At 35.3% G+C, this 18,902-nt stretch overlaps 1 protein-coding gene across 1 annotated transcript; it reads left to right on the top strand.

The window, feature by feature from the left end:
• The first annotated feature begins 4,345 nt into the window (after nt 1–4,345).
• Nucleotides 4,346–16,707, top strand: LOC105625881. The gene is made up of 5 exons (XM_012207194.1): nt 4,346–4,667; nt 9,717–9,958; nt 15,257–15,397; nt 15,721–15,858; nt 16,504–16,707. Exons 1-5 carry the CDS (start codon nt 4,346–4,348, stop codon nt 16,705–16,707), a joined length of 1,047 nt encoding a protein of 348 aa, XP_012062584.1.
• The last annotated feature ends 2,195 nt before the right edge of the window (nt 16,708–18,902 follow it).

Here is an 18,902-nt window from a genome sequence, read left to right as displayed (position 1 = left end):
GAAGTTGCATTTTCTTAGATCATGACTCTGCAAACAAACTACCGTTTTTTGTTGTTATTTTAATGTAATAAATAGCGATAAATAACATCAGTTTGTTAGGGATCGCATGAACATTTTCACATTAATATGTTCATAAATAAATGACAATTATAAGATTAGAAAAAACGCTACTTTTTATTTTCACTTTAAAAAAGCATTAAAAATCGTCGAGGAAAATAAGAATTCTTAGGCATATCAATATTTGTTGAAAACCCAAATATTAAGACAATAAAAGACCATGTACACATGTTTCAAAAATACACATGAATCCTAAGTAAAAAATTGTTCGAGATTAATGACTTGTGAGATACAGTTTCAAGAGTTTTTATGCAATTCTTTTGTTTTTATTGATTTATCAAAGTATTTCTTTTAATCCACTATTTTAGTATTCTTGCAAATTAAATTTGAATAAATATGGAGTTTTTAATAATCTAATATAAAAATAGTCCCGAATAATATCAAAAACAGATAATATAAAAGATTCGATTAAATAAGGCTAATCAGTTGAAATCCAGTACAATTTTGAAAAAGGTAAAGACTCGTTATACTGATTCATTGATTACATGATGTGATGCAATCGGAGACTTCAAATATACGAGCCTCACGTGATTTCTCCTTCGCTTTTTCGAATGACTGATGCAAATCGGATAGTATATTATGATATATATGTACTAAAACTTCTTTTCAAAACTGTTTTACATCAACAAATTTTCATTGTATTTGACTGATATGCCACTTTGACTGATATGCCATTTTGCCTGATATGCCATTTTACCTGATATGCCATTTTGACTGATCTGTCACTTTGATTATTTGATAATTAATTGAGTGTAGAAACAAATATCATTGTCTTGTAATATCGTACAATTATTATAATTAATTTATTAGATTACGCAACGTCAAGTGCGCGTATTGTATATAATTAACTCTATCATAATAATTAAAATCTCCCCGGAATTTTTTTTAACTAACCGCATCCGGACGAAAATTAGACTAGATTCCTCGAAAATATTTGTCAGTCGGAATCCTATCTTGTCCCGAGGATCTGATCTTCGTTCTGAGAAAATCCTTTTGGAAGACGACCGATTTGTCATAGGCGTGTATACTTCCAACTTCAATAATACGAAGATATGAATATACGTAAGCGTTCAAGAGCTAGTGAAAGGAGACGTCATCATTGATTTTAAGTGGGAGGTAAAAGAGGATATGAACGCAGTTGGAGTGTATGCGCCATGAGAAAATTCGAAGCGCAAGAGGGGAGCTTGGATCAGGTGGAAATTTATTCATTCTGCAAAAACTACATTTTATCTATCAAATGTAGTTTAATTAATGAATTTTGAAAATTAATACGATGATTAATTGACTACATAACGTGAAGAAGAAAAAAATTAAAACTATTTGAAATTCATAAATCATAATTTTAAATGATATTATATAGTTATATTGCAGTTATATAAAATCCTGTTTTATTAAATAAGATAAAAAATATAAGTATAATTTATACAAAAAAATATCTTGTGTATCTGTAATAAGTTTCGATTACGATAAGTTTTTTAATCTGACATGCCAAGATCTGGCAACAACATTGTTGTATGGAAAACGTCATAATAATTACCATTAACGTCATCGTCAATACTATCAGAATCATTGTTGTGTCTACGAAAATGTGTATGGACAACTGACGTTGTTATAACGGAGAATCGCGACCTACCATTATTAACATTGTTCATTAATGCCGTGAACTTTTCACAATGATAACGAAGATATTACGTACGAGATTCTCGACCGGGGAATAACGAATGGTGTCACGCCTTCATCGGCAATTAGCGGAATCGCGCGTACGACCACGCTGTTGATGCACACATTCATCTCTACAGGCAGAATGTTCCTATGCTATAATTACCTTTATCGACAGATTCATTTTATCTGTAACAATATAGTTCGGATTTTTATGAAGAACATGAATCAACTACGTACATTTCTACGATATGAAGACTGGAAAAGCATTTACGTGCCAATGAGGATATTTTTCGTATAATTACAATTACCATATAAAAATTGAATATTTTTATTTTAATTTTATTTTTATTTTATCATTATATTGAAAATTGCATATACTGTTAAAATGTAATTTTAACAAATATTATACTAAAATATATTTTTGATTATGGAAAGTATTTTCAAGACAAATTATTTATTATATATAAATTATGGAAAATATGGAAATATAAAATATAGATAAGAAAAAATTTCAAGATATTTCAACTACTTATCTAAATTCTTCATATATTTTTCGAAATTGAAATTGCTGAAAAAAATAATTTTATACAATTTATGTCTCTGCTAATTTTAGCCGATCGAATTTAATAGTTTAACAAAAAAATTTAATGTTAATTTAATGTTTATGAAATAGCGCGGGAAAATAGTCGATAAGCATGGCTGATACTCTCATGTGCTAAGAACTCATTCTCTTTCGGTCATTGCTAGCGTACGGACCACGTGGTGATTACGAACGAGCGAGTGGAACGCCAAAGCCTTGCGATTGAGTAACAAGTATTCATAATTTTGCGAATATTGTTTATTTCATTTAGTTTTATCTTTTGCATTAATTACTTTTTCTTAACAATAATAAGACTTTTTGCAAAAATACAAAGGATAGTTTATCTCAATATTGTTAGTTGTCTTTATATAATTATCTTTGAACAAAAAAAATACGTTCGTATTTGACTAGGGTACAATAAAATGAAATGTATTTTTTTTATAAAATCATTAAAAACAGAAATTCCATATTAAACAATTTTTACTGTTATGTACATTCAATAAAATAGAGCAAAGCAAGCAAAAATATAAATATGAAAAAGAATGATAATTTACAAAATTAAAAATATAGTTATTAAAATTAATTAAAAATTAATAAAATTGTCATCTCTTCTCACCCGATGTTAAATCAATTTTTGCAAATATTAATTACCAAGTACACTAAATCTCAGTATCCGTTCGATGCTTAAGATCGTCATCACCAGAAAGGTTCGAGAGATAAAACTACAATGTGCGGCAGATCGACAGTGAGTCGACGTTAACATCGTCTACTACGCACATATAGTGGGGACAGAAAGAGTGGATACCAAGGTGGTCGCGGGGAGTTATGAATGAGTTGGTCGCGAGTCCTGAACCACGGATCTTAATGGTGGGGGGTAAAAGCCGCGCAGCGTGCAGGAGAAGGGATGACGAAGGAGGTGGCGCGGGTGATCGAGGGAGGGCGAAAATGGTGGGAGGATTGGCCGAAAGCGGGGTGTGGGCCACGTGCTACGGTGACTTTACAATCGTATATAGGCACCGGTCGACGGAGTGGCCAGTACCATACACTGACAGTCATACACCGGGGGCGCACGAGGTGATAGAAAGAGTGAAAGAACTGAGTTCGAACAGGAAGGAAGAGGGAGAAAGGAAGAAAGAAAGAGAAAAAGAAGAAGGAAAAGGAATAAAAGAAAATACAATAAAGACTGCGAGAAGCGATCTACGTACGTCTAAGGCAAACGGATAAATCATCACTACCGTCTTCCCTTAGACAAATTCACTTCTATTATAACGAACAATTTGCTTCGCCCGCCTTCTTGTCCTGTCTATTCGTTGGATTGACCGCGTCCTCTCTTACTTCGTACCTTGGATATGACAAATTAATTAGTGACCAACATCTTTTGAAAGCAAACTTACTTTTCCAATTAGAAAGTGAAATATAGCCCTGTGAAGGGCTTCGATACAGGAAGGAAACAGACAATCGACAGCAAGGAAGTAATTGTGAAGGACAACCAAAAAAGAAGAATCTTAAAAAGTAAAAGAAAACGTACAAGGACTACCCTTAACAGTATATCCCTTTGATTCTTTTTCTTCTTCTTGAGTATCCCCGCCACCTTATCAAGCACCCACCCCCCTCCTCCCTCTTTCTCTCTCTCAGGATCCCATAACCCCTCTGCCCCCTCATATAAGAATCAGTGCATCGCGTGTGCTGGGACCAGTGCCAAACGGATTGTGAATCTGTGCAGACTGTTTTTCGATTGTGACAACTCTTCAGGTGATCATCGGTGGCGTATCGTGCGACTGAACGCTGGAGCACACACGCACCGTCCGCGGTATCCATGTCTATATACACATGTAGATGTATATAACGCACGTGTATCTATTACTTACATACATACGTACTAATCGCTGACGCGAGGAGACCCGCGAAGGATACACCGGCATTATTCCTGCCTTGAGACTGTGCGTTCGCGAGTGTTCGCGTAATAGATAGTGTTATGCGATCACAATGATTGTGAAGAACGCGATAGAAAGTCAATTGATGCCAATGGAGATCATACTCACCCGCGATCAGAGGACTACGTCCCACCGGGTCCATGACCAGGCGAATCCTGTTATGCGAGTCAACGCGCTGATATCAAAGTCGGCGATTTCATCTTTGGAACAAATCAAATATCAGGGCATCGTCGCGAGACGTCATTGCATTAGAGCGATAACCGCGAAAACGCTTAAACGAGAGAAAAAGAGTGATTTGCACCTCATGCCAACATTTTATCATGACCGAAGAACACAACATTCTAACGCATCCTTCAGCGTACTCAGATTTCTAAGTAAGTCAAAGTTACCATCACGTATACACATACATATACAATTGTAGTTTGTGATGACAAGTACTAGATACTAGCAACATAAACATACGAATAAACGTCAATATTGTAAATATTAAAAAATCGTTCATTACAATTAAATAGAAGATAAATTGAAATTTTTAATCCGGAAATTATCAATTAATTGCAAATTGTATATAGTAAATTACTTCTTTTTTAATGTAATATAAAATGAGTTGTAGCAACATTGAGTGTCACACGAAAGAAATATCTTTATTGTATTCTGATACAGTATATGCTACGTCGATTGATTCGAGGTCGTGAATGCAGCAAAATGCATTACGTAATTTTAATAATATTTCGGTTGTTGCATTGTACTGTTCTATCTTTGCAGCGTGGTCGTTGTCAATATAAAAGTTGCATCCTCTTTCCGGTTGCAAGGCTTTCTCCGAATTGATTTAGAAATCATATCAGGATTTGCTACATTTGCATCAAACCAGTTGTTTATATCCCTCACTCCTTATTAACCTTTCGCAACATCGACAAGGAAATATATAGATTGACTTTGCGAGTATATCTATCGAATATTAATGTTGTACCTCTAGGATTCAGTCAAATTTTCTATGAACTTCCGTACGTTAGTCACAATTCGAAATGAGAAATACCAATTCGTATGTAAAAGTAGAACTAACATCGATAAACTTGAGTATGACTCGTAAATTTGCACTCGAAGCGGATTATGACCTGATGGTAAAACCCGCGTGTGTCTCGAAACCTTAATCATTGAACGGTGCTCGTCTCGTGATAAGTACAATTAGAATACACAAGTCTAAGTATACTTATCGATCTACAAGTATACGTAGTTTTATTTTCTTCAAGTGTTAATGAAAATTTTGAATTTTTCATAATTCATGAAAATTATAAGTTTAGCGATTTTCTTGTGCAATTATTTGCGTTTTAAAAAAATATTTATTCACTATTTTTTAATAATATTAAAATTTATTGCACAATACCTGTTATAAATAATATTTCTACTTATAAATATTATTGTACAAAGAATATATTCACAAAAATTAGATTAAATTATTTTAAAAAAATTAATTTTAAGTAATGTTTTAATATGAATTTTTTTTAGAAATATATAATAACAAAATATTTCCTTTTGACACGTTGATAAGGTAAAAAATGTAATAAGCGTGACATTACGCTTTTTTTTATTTAGTTCACTGTCGCTCATGTCATTCTCTTTTGCGACTTTGACGTCATTTTCGAGCATGCCGATGAAGTATTAGTCATCCGCCTTGTAACGGTCCTCCTTATCGATTCTTCGTTTACAAGTTTGCGAATCTTAAGTCTATACGCGTTTTCGTTTACTGTCTTATCAGTTTCTTCTAAATTCTCGTAAAATTGAGAAGAGTGTATAATAGGAGATTGGCTTTCCTAGAATGAATTCAAAACACGGCACGTGCCAGGACGTGCGGTATATTTGCCTCCGTCCGCCCACCTGTTGAACAGCGAGGGTCCTACAGGTGGTTTAAATCCTTAAGTTCTACGAACTGTGAAAAGATGAACTACAGGAATCATCTTTCAGGAATCTCGACTAGATGTGTGTATTTTTATATTTTTAAATGACATAATATATTGCGTTTCGTTGCTTTTATTCTTAAATAAAACGAAACTTCTCAGAACAAATCGGTACATTGATACAACTACATATTTACAATAGTGGGAACTTAATGTATTCACTATATTCTTGTATGACGATAAGAAATTGTGTGTGTATGTGATAGAATAATTTATAAAAAAATTGTCGAACATATATGCGCACCGCGGGTTGCGACCTACCGCAACGTGCTTCGATCCGTAGACACGAACGGAAGAAAAGGGAGTAGCGGGTCGGGCGTAATGGGGTATAATTGTCGCAAGCAATGCGAGGACAGTGCGTCATTACCGCATTTTTCACCATCTTTCTTGTTGGCCGACAGCAGAGATGCGCTTTGCACCGGTGTTCACCGGCTTTGCGCGCCATACTTTTTTCAATGCGGCCGCGGTTCTTAGGAATTTCGATGGAACGCCGTCGTTGAGAGTCGTCGTTGAGGTAGGCCCTCGCAATATCAATGTAGACGATATGTAGACGACATTGGGGAAAGTATAAAGAAAGGTAAAATGGCATCAAAGCCCATCATCTGCCGAATGTTTCACAGAGATGAACTTTTCTTACTGATAGTAGTAATTGTGGCAAAGAGAATATACACTTAATATTTAATTTTTCTTTTTAGAAAATTGTGTAGATTAAGGGAATATTGGTTACATAATGGATTGACTAATACATAAAAAAAAGTAATGTTCACCAGAAATAGTTTGAGAACAATAGTTTTCCGCCATACGGCATATCGACGTATTTCTGCGAAAAACAATTAAAATCCTGACGCGTAGTTCCTGAATTAGGTAAATGCGAGAGTAAGTTTTGTTGAGCGTCAAGATGCAGACTTTTAAATTTCTTTCTGCTTAAGAATAAGAACTCGTTTGAAAGTATACCTGTATCATCGTATCCCTTTCTCCGCTGACAAATTTGACCGATCGTGGAACTCTAATCGCACAGCAATTAAATACCTAAGAAAAAAAAAAGAAGACGGAGTAATTAAAGAAATAAGAGAAAGTAAATGATGTCTTCGACAACAAGTAAGGAGATACGTTCGTGAATAGCCAAGATTATTTACGTGGATTACTGCGAACTTTGCAGAGCGATAAAAATACTTGCAATCGAACTGTTTCTCGAGATACGGTCTTTTTCGTATATGGCGAAAAATATATTGCAAGTACACGTGTCTCTCCTAACATCATTAGCGAACATTAATTGGACGTTTTCCGCCAGGATTGTTGCCCTTTCGAAATTTCTTCTTCTTTTATTTTCACGCTGAAAATAAAGTGTAAAAATATGCTTTTATTGATTGTTGTATATTACATAACTATTACACTACTTTACGAAAAAAAAACGGAATATAACATGCTTTTATAATATACATCATTGCAACAATAATATCATATACATATAAAAAAATTCACATGATTTAGTTTCCCGTTTATTTCTTATTCCATATATCATACACGAAAAGAATGGTTTTACTAAAATATCTAAAAATTACTAAATATCTAAAAATTTAACTACAGATGTACAGATCTAAAAATAGTTTTGTTGGATCATCAAAATAATTATGTAGAGTATTTAAGCGTCGATGACAATTCTGCAAAAGTAGCATTCTACAACCAGATTTGATCTGAAAATAAATTTTCAGATTTGTATCAAACTAAATTTTTCGATATTTCAGCAAAACTATTCTTTTCGTATAGATGGTTGTGTGACTTATCTACATAAATGTAAATTCCAGCATATATTGAACGCTTATCATGTCTTTGCGATTGATTCTGTAAAATAGTAACACATCATAGCATATTCACGTTAAAAATTACGGCAATGTGTTCACCGTTGACCGACACGGTTTTGCGTCGTCACTTTGGGGCGCAAACTTCCCTGCGGCAAATTGCTCTCTCATCGCAACGCAGAACGCACTTAAGAGCCGCTCATTAATATGCGTTAAGTGTTCGAGGCGTCTCTCCCTATGCCCCGTCCCACTCCTCGTTTTCTCTACATCTCGCTCTTTTTCCGTCTGCATTTCTGTCTCCCTTCGTTTGTACGGCGCGTCCGTCGCCTGCATCATGCGTTCATGCACATTAAAATTAAATTCGTTAGCGCCTGTGGATGGTACGACACACCTCCGGTTTTCGGTCGCACGCCTGTTCGTCCCGATGAACTAACGATATAAATCAAAAAGTTGAAGTAAGTTAGTAAAACTTCAACTCTTTGATATTCTAAAACAGTATCGTTACTGATTGCAAAATACTATATTATTGATAATTCGACTTGATAAAACACGATAAATATTATCAAATAATGATGATAAAATCAATCAATAAAAGAAAACAATATTTGATTTCGTAATTTTCTTATTAATATAGATAACAGTTGATTTCAGAGAAGAAAAAAAGTTCCGAAATAATGTATGCATAGGCAACTGATAAAATCTATAATATTGATAAATGTAGTATCGAGTAGAACGCTGTGTATATCTTATGAAACTTGATTTAATTTCAAATCAACATTGCACTTAGCAGTGTCCATTTTACATCGCTCGATTTTTGAAACCTTCAAAACGGTGATGAAGGAAGGAAGGGGAAGGGGAATTAAATGCGGACAACACGTATACGGTGGTCTCCCGTCGTTATACATCCTTCAAATGCGTACGCAACTGTCGATGGTTTGTCGTCGTACCGCTGCACGTGATCCGAGGCCCCTCATCAAGGGTCGTAACTCGCGTAATAATGCGACGACGAATTCGCGGGGACGTAATTCGACGTGCGGTGATCTTGAAACTGCCGGATGATCATAAGACGGTCCCGATCGGAATCTACCATTTAGGCGCTTACTATCGACGAGTGAGTCCCCGAGGGTGGAAACAGAGGGCCAATGAGCCGGAAGCTCAATGATAATTTTACGCAGGCATCTCGCGGCTCTCACGTCAAATCGTGATTACCACCAGATCATTGAGCAGTATCTTCGATTTTTCCTTTTTTAAGATTCTGACAATTCCGTTAATGATGCCCCTACACAAGTTAATCTTCATTGCGGAAAGGGTCCAATCCCGTGGCACTCGCTTGCTGCTACGGATCTTCGATGGAACCATATTAATGTAACTGTTTCCGCAATCTTTATAGAACTTATTATTGTATATATGTACTAAAATGGCGACTAATGTTGTTAAAAAATAAAAAATATATGAATCATTCTGATTATTTGATGAAAACACTTATTATGCCATCATTTAACAATAAAAAAAAGAAACAAACATTTTAATATTTAATTAGTTATTGAAGTGGCACTTTTAATAGTATAGAATAAGAACGGATTTCATATTGTGATCGATAATTTAATTATAATGTATATAATATGGATCATTAAAGCAAGAAATCTAAAGTGACTATTTTTGTTTCCAGGGTTAGGCTGTGCGTTAGTGATTATACTAGCGACGCTGTCAGTGCGAAGTGCTCCGATAATGAATTCCCCGAACAAAACGGATGATATGAAATGGGTGAATCCTTGTGGCGTCTCTACCAAATTACGAACAAACGGCTCCAATCCGGACATTGCTCAGTTGGAGGACCATGATCTCCTCAATCAAATAGTACTCCAAGCGAGAACAGCATTAAAGCATGCACAACTATTTAGAGATGAATTTGTAAGTAATATACATATGTTTCTCTCTTTGTCATACATTGTCGTCTTCATCGAGAGTTTTGACTGCATATCTTTTCTTCGTGTATATTAATACAATTCATGTTGATACGAAATTGATACGATATTTTATTGAAAAATGAATATCAACTCTTTAATAATTACTTATATGACCTCTTGGAGGAGATCGGGTAGAGTGAGGGAACTTCGAGCGGAAGGAGGTTATGGTAGTATTTCCGGTCATCCAAACGTTCGATCGCAGTTCCATGAGTTACGATTATAGATCTTAGAAGAAGATTCCAATCTTATAAATCCTGTCGCATCTTTATATTAATTGCAAACTTATTAAGAATTTTATTTTTATCTGTTGTAAAAGTGTAATATGTATAATAATGAATATTATAGTTTAAATTTGTAAAATGAAAATGTAAATTTGATTTCAGTTCAGCTCCCTTTTTAAGTTATAAATTTGTATCAAATTTTCTAAATTTACATTAAATTAAAAAATTTTTATTTATATTACATTTTACTTAATAGTTGAATTATTATTTATTCTTTATTCTGAATTATCTATTCAATTATTATCCATTTTAAAGTTGCGATTGAATCTTGAATTCTGGAAATAATCGATTTTATAAGGCAGATAGATACATACGACAGCGAGAAATTTTTGTTTCAAAAGAATCTTCCCAACCAATCGTACCTTATTATCTCTGACCAAGGACAATAAATCACGCACCAGACCCGAGCGGTTTCTCAAGGTTTCTCTTTAGGAGCAATCCAAAAAAGAGATCGACTCGAAAACCGCAGAAGCAGAGATGATGTTTCGCATTCTAAATTTCATTTGTTTTTCAAGAAATATTGTCTGACAGTTTTATGTGTAATCCGCTTAAAATGCACTTGATTTTATTCCTTTCAATTATATATAAGAAAATTTAGATTTTTGATGTAAAAAGATTTAGACTTCTAAAATACCAGATATGAGAAAACGTCATTGATTAATTTCTAAACGATTGCGTTTTCGCCAAATAATGGTACCAAGAAATAAATACTCACGATTGATCGCTGAACATCAGTTAAGACCAGACAAAGACCGTCCTCCACTCTCGTGAACGGTGTTTACCTAGGCGAAGCGAGTATATGACCGAGTAAATTAGCATTCGTCGCGTGTATCGAGAAAGGGTATTTCTGCCTCTTCGCATTATAGGGTCCGTTTCGCCCTAGGGCTCCGGCTAAAGGCGGTTAAAAAGCGTTCCCGTTACATCATCGCGCAGCGATACCGGATACCGATGTTTTTTAAGTCAGCGCATAATCCGATATCATACCGGCCGTAGCTCGCTTCTACCCTTGACAAGAAAGACAATAAATCGCGCACGTGTAAATACCTCGCCACTTGCGACATATAAAAGATGGCATGGAAAAGGAGTGAAGTCATAGTTGAACATGATGACAGGGAAGAATCAAGTTTCTTTCCTCACCGTTCGGCTCACTGTGCTCGCGGCGAGGCCAGTTCCAGGGGCGCCTTCCTCCACTGATATCAACTTGCGGCGACACACTGTCTGATGGTCCAGTGTCTTCACCGTCCGACACTCGTTATCGGTTCAGCGTAGGCCGTCTACCGGCAGGGAGAGAAAGGAGTAGATTAGTCAAGGATACTGAGAACGGCGGAAGTCTCACGGCCGATATATCTTTCGCGTACGTGGCGCGAACGCGAAGAAAATCATCCGCGGCGAACCTCGCGATCTTTTGCAACTGACAAAACTATTCTTCCAACAAGTTTCCGGGATAATTGAAAATCTTTAGAGTCGTCAACTCGATCTATCTATTAAATCTTTCTACTATTCGTACATTCTTTAAATGTTTTCTCATGACGTACGACAATTCATCATCTTTATACCGTCTGAATAATTTATAAATCAAATTTATTCGTCTGCAATTCGCAATTCGCAAATAGCGATAGATAGTCTATGTTTTCGCGCGTGTGCAGACGCCAGTACGTGAAGGAATCGGATAAAATATCGGAAGCGAAGGATTCCAATAAATCAGAATCGGAAGCTGCCCCCTCTCCATCGTGAATGGGTACCTGTACGCCATACTGGCACACCGCCTGCATACTAAAGCCCAGACCGGATATACAACCTGCCAGTGTATGTACTTGTCTCGATACATACGACACATATCTCCTATCATGGTATACTACTGTATTCTAATGTCCACTCCCGTCGTTCCTTTGCACGATGATATATTTTTCGAACGCGATCGTGATTGTTCAATATATCTTATGAAGTCTACAGACTTATAAAAAAACGAATCGCATAAATATTATTACAAAGATCAGAATTAACATAATATTTTTACATCAGCAGAAATCTAAGAACTTGTTTAATCAATATAGTGCTTGCAATTAGAATTTATCAACAACATTAGAAATTATCGACTCAAGAGATATATTTATGGGACGTGTTGATATCGCGAACTTCGATTGACTTTCAAAGCTATCACACCAAAATTTTATAACTTCTAATAAGCGGTACAGTAGTGATGCCGCGCTAGAAGAAAGACTGAAAGGCTAATTGATTTTGACGGGTCCTCGGCAGCGCCGCGTGGAGACCATACCTATTCTTGCCAGCCTACTTCCTGCCAGCTTCCAGCCCGGTTTTACGATTATTCGTGCTCCAGTGTGGCCGACGAGACTTTTACGAGGCACAAAAGACCCGCGCCACAGATTTGTCCGCCGTCAGTGGTTGTTAGCGACAATTCCTTTCATTCTACCCTTTTTGTCTTGCTTTACCACCTTTCCCGTGTTCGTTCCTTGCTCTTGCAATCTCTCTTCGTATTTATATATCTCGCGGCGAAAATGTATGGAGAATATTCAAGCACTTCAAAACGTGAAACAAAGACCATGGCAATCATTTTGGAACTTCGTGACTTTTACCACCATTTTCCGTATTGCAGTAAAACAAAGATTGCTGAAATATCGATTCCTAAACAGATTGAGAGCCACCACATCGTGAATGTAACCAACACATCATAAAACGCGACGATAAAAACGAGTTCTTTTCGGCACCTGAAAGGAGGAAAGGCGGACGCGGGTTCAACTCCATTCGTAGGTAGACGCAGGTCTCGCTAATGTATTTATTAGAGGACTGCTTACACAAAATTACCGTAAAATTCTATTTAATTACCCATCAGATTTCTCATTACGTATACCTACATGATGACGCAATTGATGACCGGTTACCGCGAGTATTTAATATTTTTCGATACAAAGTATGGGTTTAAAAGTTATCTTTGTATCCTCTTGGACGCTTTCGTAACGACCGGGGCGTGAGAAGGGCCGATCACTGATCAGCGCACGAGTGCCCGCAGGTACAAGATCGAACATGCCATAACGAGGGAATGAATTTAATGAATGACTACCGCGATGCCGCCTTTCTATCGGCTACCCTTGCTAACCACGAATTTCCGCCGTTGTCGTGCCTTCGAAATCCATTTGTCGTCACGTATGCTTACTTTCCACTTGGACATGCCCATATTTTCGTTCGTTAACCTGCATGCGAATTTATTCTTATTTTTTTTCACGGCGTCACATATGCGTTAGAGAGAAGTCTTCGAGGATATATGATTTATCAAGCTATGCAATATGTGGTTCTTGGCAGCGTGGTTATCAGGAATGTTGTTTGCGATCAAAGGTATTATCGCATTCGTAAGTCATACGAGAGTAGTAAGAGTAGTGTCGTACGATGATACACTTTCATTCCTACTTGAGATAATAGTGTTACAATGCGTTATCTACACTGGAATCCAAGATATAAGATCAATGAGATCAAATCATTTTTCCGCACGTAGGATAACATGTGCAGAATTCTGGATAATATGAATCAATGCAAAAAGGTTAACACGGGAATTCTTTTGTGAAACGGTTATTTGAGTCTTCAAACCATATCGCAATTGTTCGTCATAATAAGAGGCCAATGACCTATACTACAGCCTCGAAGGCTTATGGAACTGAAATATCAGTGTATCATGAAACATAAATACAAGATAATACTAAAAATTATATAATTATTATACAATATATAATCCTAATTTTATAGAATAACAGTAGGGTTTATTAGAATCTGATGTCAAGTGCAATGAAACAATTTTCTACATCAAATTATGATACGAAAATGAAATGCGAAAAGCGTAACTTCTAATATGTTATGCAAGCTTAGCATTTTTCCCTCGCTCTCTATTTCTCGCACTTCCCGGCTCAACGGATGATTCATAATGACTCGTCCGATGTAAGCGATCCCTGATGGGACAATTAGTGTGTCTCGGCTGGCGCCCGAGTTTCCAAGTAATTTCTGGGTAAAGGACTAAGCTGGCTTTTGTTAGCTGACCCATCTCGGTATTCCCGAAAAGTCAGCGTGCCATGGCTGCTTGTGGCACGCGCTCTCCCGCATAGAGAGTCGGCACGAACTGTCGTGCGTTACTCACGCGGCAGTTCGCACGGCCGACTGCGTTTTCATCGTACTAGGAACGAGGGATATCGGGAGACTGATCGTATACGAGGTGTTGCACGGCGTATAATCGGTGACTAAACTCGCTGACATCCAGTGGCGTCGCTTCGCTGCACTATTACGAGAAATTAACACGAGTCGGTACTTGCGCTGGCACAATTGGCGGATACCTGGAAATACAATAAGAGCAACGCGGTTCGTCCGCGTGCACTAGTCCGTGATCCTTTCGCGAAGTGACAATATAAAGTGACAGAGAGATACATTGCTGTCAAGATAAAAGCGTCAAACGACTGTGTACGCATTGCGTACTAAATTGTATTAATATTTTTTTAAAAATATTTTTCAACAAAAAGTGTATATAATATTGTATCAAAATATGGTTACAAAAAACACTAAATAAATTAATTAAAATTTGTTATTTATTATTCATTATCGTGTATTAAATAAGCATGATTATACTCTTTTAGAATAGACAGCGACATGCTTTTGCACATGCATGTCACGTATTGTTTTATATATATATATATATATATATATATATATATATATATATACTATACTACCTTAACTTCTATTCCCGTACGCAACGAATATGAGAGATATGCAGAATGATATAGCAATAACGCGACACCCACGCACAATAATTTTTCTCAAATTTCCGCGAGATTACACGCACTAAGAAGACGAAGATGAGGAAACTTGATAATCTCGCATATCTTTCTTCGATGTTGCGGCTCCTTTTTTGAGAGAAACGATATATCTAATCGTGCTCATGTTTTTCTTCTATGATTTTGCAGATCAGACAAACTTTCAAGACGGACTTCGCCAGCGTCCACAATTTGTGGAGGAAATATCATTACGCTTGGCTGCCTACACGATCTGAAATACCCAAAGAACTGGGAGAGGAACTGGATAAAGAACATCTTAACAAATTGGATGTACGTTATCAATTAATTTGTTTTAATCTGTTGTTTTATTTGTCTGCGTAATTATTATTTACAATCTATTACAATACAATAATTTATTGGAAATATATATATGTGAGTCAATAAGTACCTTAATTTTTGCAACCTTGATTGTTAAAGGTAAAATTAAAGTTACTTATTGACTAATCTGTTGTACATACACATATTTCTAATGTATATATTCTTTTTCTTTAAAATATAGTATATATTTTTTCACGACACGTACATGTGCATGAATAATTACACACAATTATAAATGGATGATTAACAGTATGTTCGGATTTATATATTTTCAGATTAACACGTCTCTCGTCGATGCGTATGAATATATGCAGAAATATGCGGTGGGCTTAGAGCAGGTAGTTTTGGATCAAAAGGATTATCAGCCTAAGTATCATCAGAAATTCACAGAAGCCGAATGGAAACTTCGAGCGGTAAGTTCAGATTCGGGATTATCTTAAATCCGTTATCTTCCTAAATAATTATGTTGAACCATGAGTATTCGACCCGTAACTCTTTCTCGGTGCGATATAAAAAAAAAATTGCTGTGCGCGACTTTCACAATAACATCGGCACAATTGGCCTAAATTATTCTGCCTTCTATTGCTGCAAGTACGATAAAAGACGTTTCGCCAAGTTTTACGATCATTTTACGTAAAGGTTGAGACGTTAAAGATCGTCGCTAACTGCCATTTTATTGACCATTCCGACAAATAGCTTTGAACGCGCTCAAGTTCCTAATGGAGTTTCTTGCGTTTTTTAGTTTTTTTTTATGTACATCGATTTCGAAAACACAAATTTTGAAAGATTGCAGAAATCAGTCATCGCCTATTAAAAATCATTAACAACATTTATCTTGATTCTTGCATTTAAATACAAGATATGTTACTTTTGTGGCAAATAATTTTAAATTAATAATTTTATTTATATACATATAAAATTAGAGTAACTTTACATAGATGTTAACAATTGCAAAATATTTTAATGTTGGCAATTTTTATTAAAATATTAAATTTTATCATAATACATTTTCCAATCTTATAAGCGTTTTTAATGTCCTGATATTTCTCTTTTCTCAGGTTCTGTGTGAGATCCAAGTTGCTATAGAAGAACGTAGTGTAACGCGACGGCCGGACGTCACTCGAGATGTTATGACATCTGATTTCCGAACGATGACAGACATGACGTCCCGTGATCTGCGTGACTGGCTGATTTTCCGCGAATACATGAATGGTCTCGAATATGTGATACAAGTATTTTCACATCTACGCCTACGTCTGTAATCTGTACAATTATGAAGATCCATAAAAAGCCGAAGAAGGGCTACTAGACGACGCTTTCATCTTACAAAATTAACGTAGTTACTGATGGCTCCATTTTCCTGAGAAGAAGAAATATAGGGAAGAGGATAGAAGGATCTTCCGATTATCTTCTAATTATCATTTAAAGAGCACAATTTTAACGAAATGTGTCTCTGCAACAAGGATCGGGCTATTTGTTGGTATCGACGATGAGAACTAATATTGTCGAACCGACTGATATACCGCATCACAGTATCTACATTAAGCTTCTACGATAACTTTGAAATAGAAGTGCCATTAATGCTCCCAACACTTCAATTACCTCTTCGATATTCTTTAATGGTACTTCGTACGAAACAAGAATGGAGAAAAAAAGGAAACAAAGAAAAAAACTGCGTCGTTATTGGTCCACTGGCTTTCGCCGTTGCAGTTCACGGCCACATACACATAATCGTGCATATTCACACAAACTATGATTTCGCACGAAGATGCCCTACAAACGCGCGTGCGTATTTGATTCTATATATGAGAAACAAAGTAGGATTATCTCTCTTTATGTAAGTTCAATGGCTCAATTATTTAACATTGAACGTAAAATAATTCTCGAGATAATGATTACATATCACGGTTATCTTCAATCTAAAAACGTGATATTCTTTATGCTCGATATTTCTTCTTTCGATACGTTATTAACATTGAACATGGTCACGATTTAATTGGCTTGATTTTCAAGATTCAAATTTTTAAATAATATTCCTCAATATGAATAAGATTGTGACAATCACTACTGCTATAAGTGATTGTTACATAAAGTATAAAAATACATATAAGATTGGAACAATTAATGAAAGTCACAGGTAAATTTTACGAAAAATTTAAATTGATTTTTTAAGCAATGATTATTCACGTCGTATTTTGCTTGTCATAGTAGTTTGAACATATGAACACTTATAATACTTAACATTACATGTTCTATGCTCAGTGTAAAATGAAAAGTGATTAAGAGATTACTGATTAACTAAGAAAGAAGATAGATAATAGGGAGGAATCCAATCTTGCTGTAGATTCATAATGAAACACAATATTTTGGATCTCGCAGTAATTTAGATCTCTCGTAATTAGATGCGCGTGTATGTATCATATTATGCACACAAAACTCTCACAACACTGTTGAAAGGACTCTCTTCGCGAGCGATTCATACTCTCCACAATCTTATATAATAATTTATTGACTACTTATATATATGTTTACATATAATATAATCATATTATATTAATATATAATATAATCATATTATATATGTAAAACATTATATATAATATTAGTATATCCATATTTATTCAGATTATTTATTTTATTTTTATAAAGATTTTACACTCCGATTAATTAAAGTATTTAAAGTATCTAGTTGAGCTTAAAAGTGCCTAGTGTATATGAAAGAGAAAAGGCTATATCACAATTAAGACCTCGTACATACGTGCAATTATTTTGCTCGCGAGTACGGAGTTTCATTATTACAATATTACTATTATCGTGCAAAAGGAGAAGAACGCATCCCCGCGACGAATATCGTGTGTCGTGTGTCGCGCTGTTGCTACTCTGCTTCTCTTCTTGACGTACCTTTGCAGGGTATAAGAACTCTAATCATACACAGAAACTTAACGAGGCTGGTTAATTTCGCACTTTTGATCGCAATTATTTCACTCGCAAATGAGATCCTTCTAGTATTATATTTTACTCTATATTATTCTTTTAAAAAATATTCTTTTACATAATTTTTTTATGCCAACATCGACATTTTTATTAATATAATAACATGCGAGACTGTTGAAGACTATTGGCAACAGGGTATATCACATAAAAATTTCATCAATTCAAATTTATTTTATTCCATAAATCCATCACAATGCTATTTTGACAATCAATACATATGTATATAATTTTTAAATGCATGTGATATATTTTTATATCATGATCTACTGCATTTCAAATATTTTTTAAAATTTGTGAATCATATCCTAATATATATATATATATATATATATATATATATATATATATATTATATATATATATATATATACGTATACTTACTTACCTCCTTACGTCTACGTTACTTAACCTAAAACTAACTAACCAAGTAAAGTTTTAAGTTTTTACGGTTACTTTACGGTTA

Source organism: Atta cephalotes (genome assembly GCF_000143395.1).
Source record: "Atta cephalotes unplaced genomic scaffold scaffold00001, whole genome shotgun sequence".
Classification (NCBI taxonomy): Eukaryota; Metazoa; Arthropoda; class Insecta; order Hymenoptera; family Formicidae; genus Atta; species Atta cephalotes.
Note: the sequence above shows the minus strand (reverse complement) of the source record. Positions and strands in the feature narration are given on the sequence as shown.

Coding starts and splice junctions, on each gene's coding strand:
- LOC105625881 (XM_012207194.1), top strand. CDS start 4,346: ATGATTGTGAAGAACGCGATAGAAAGTCAATTGATGCCAATGGAGATC. Junction 4,668..9,716: donor CAGCGTACTCAGATTTCTAA/GTAAGTCAAAGT, acceptor TTTTGTTTCCAG/GGTTAGGCTGTGCGTTAGTG. Junction 15,859..16,503: donor CCGAATGGAAACTTCGAGCG/GTAAGTTCAGAT, acceptor CTCTTTTCTCAG/GTTCTGTGTGAGATCCAAGT.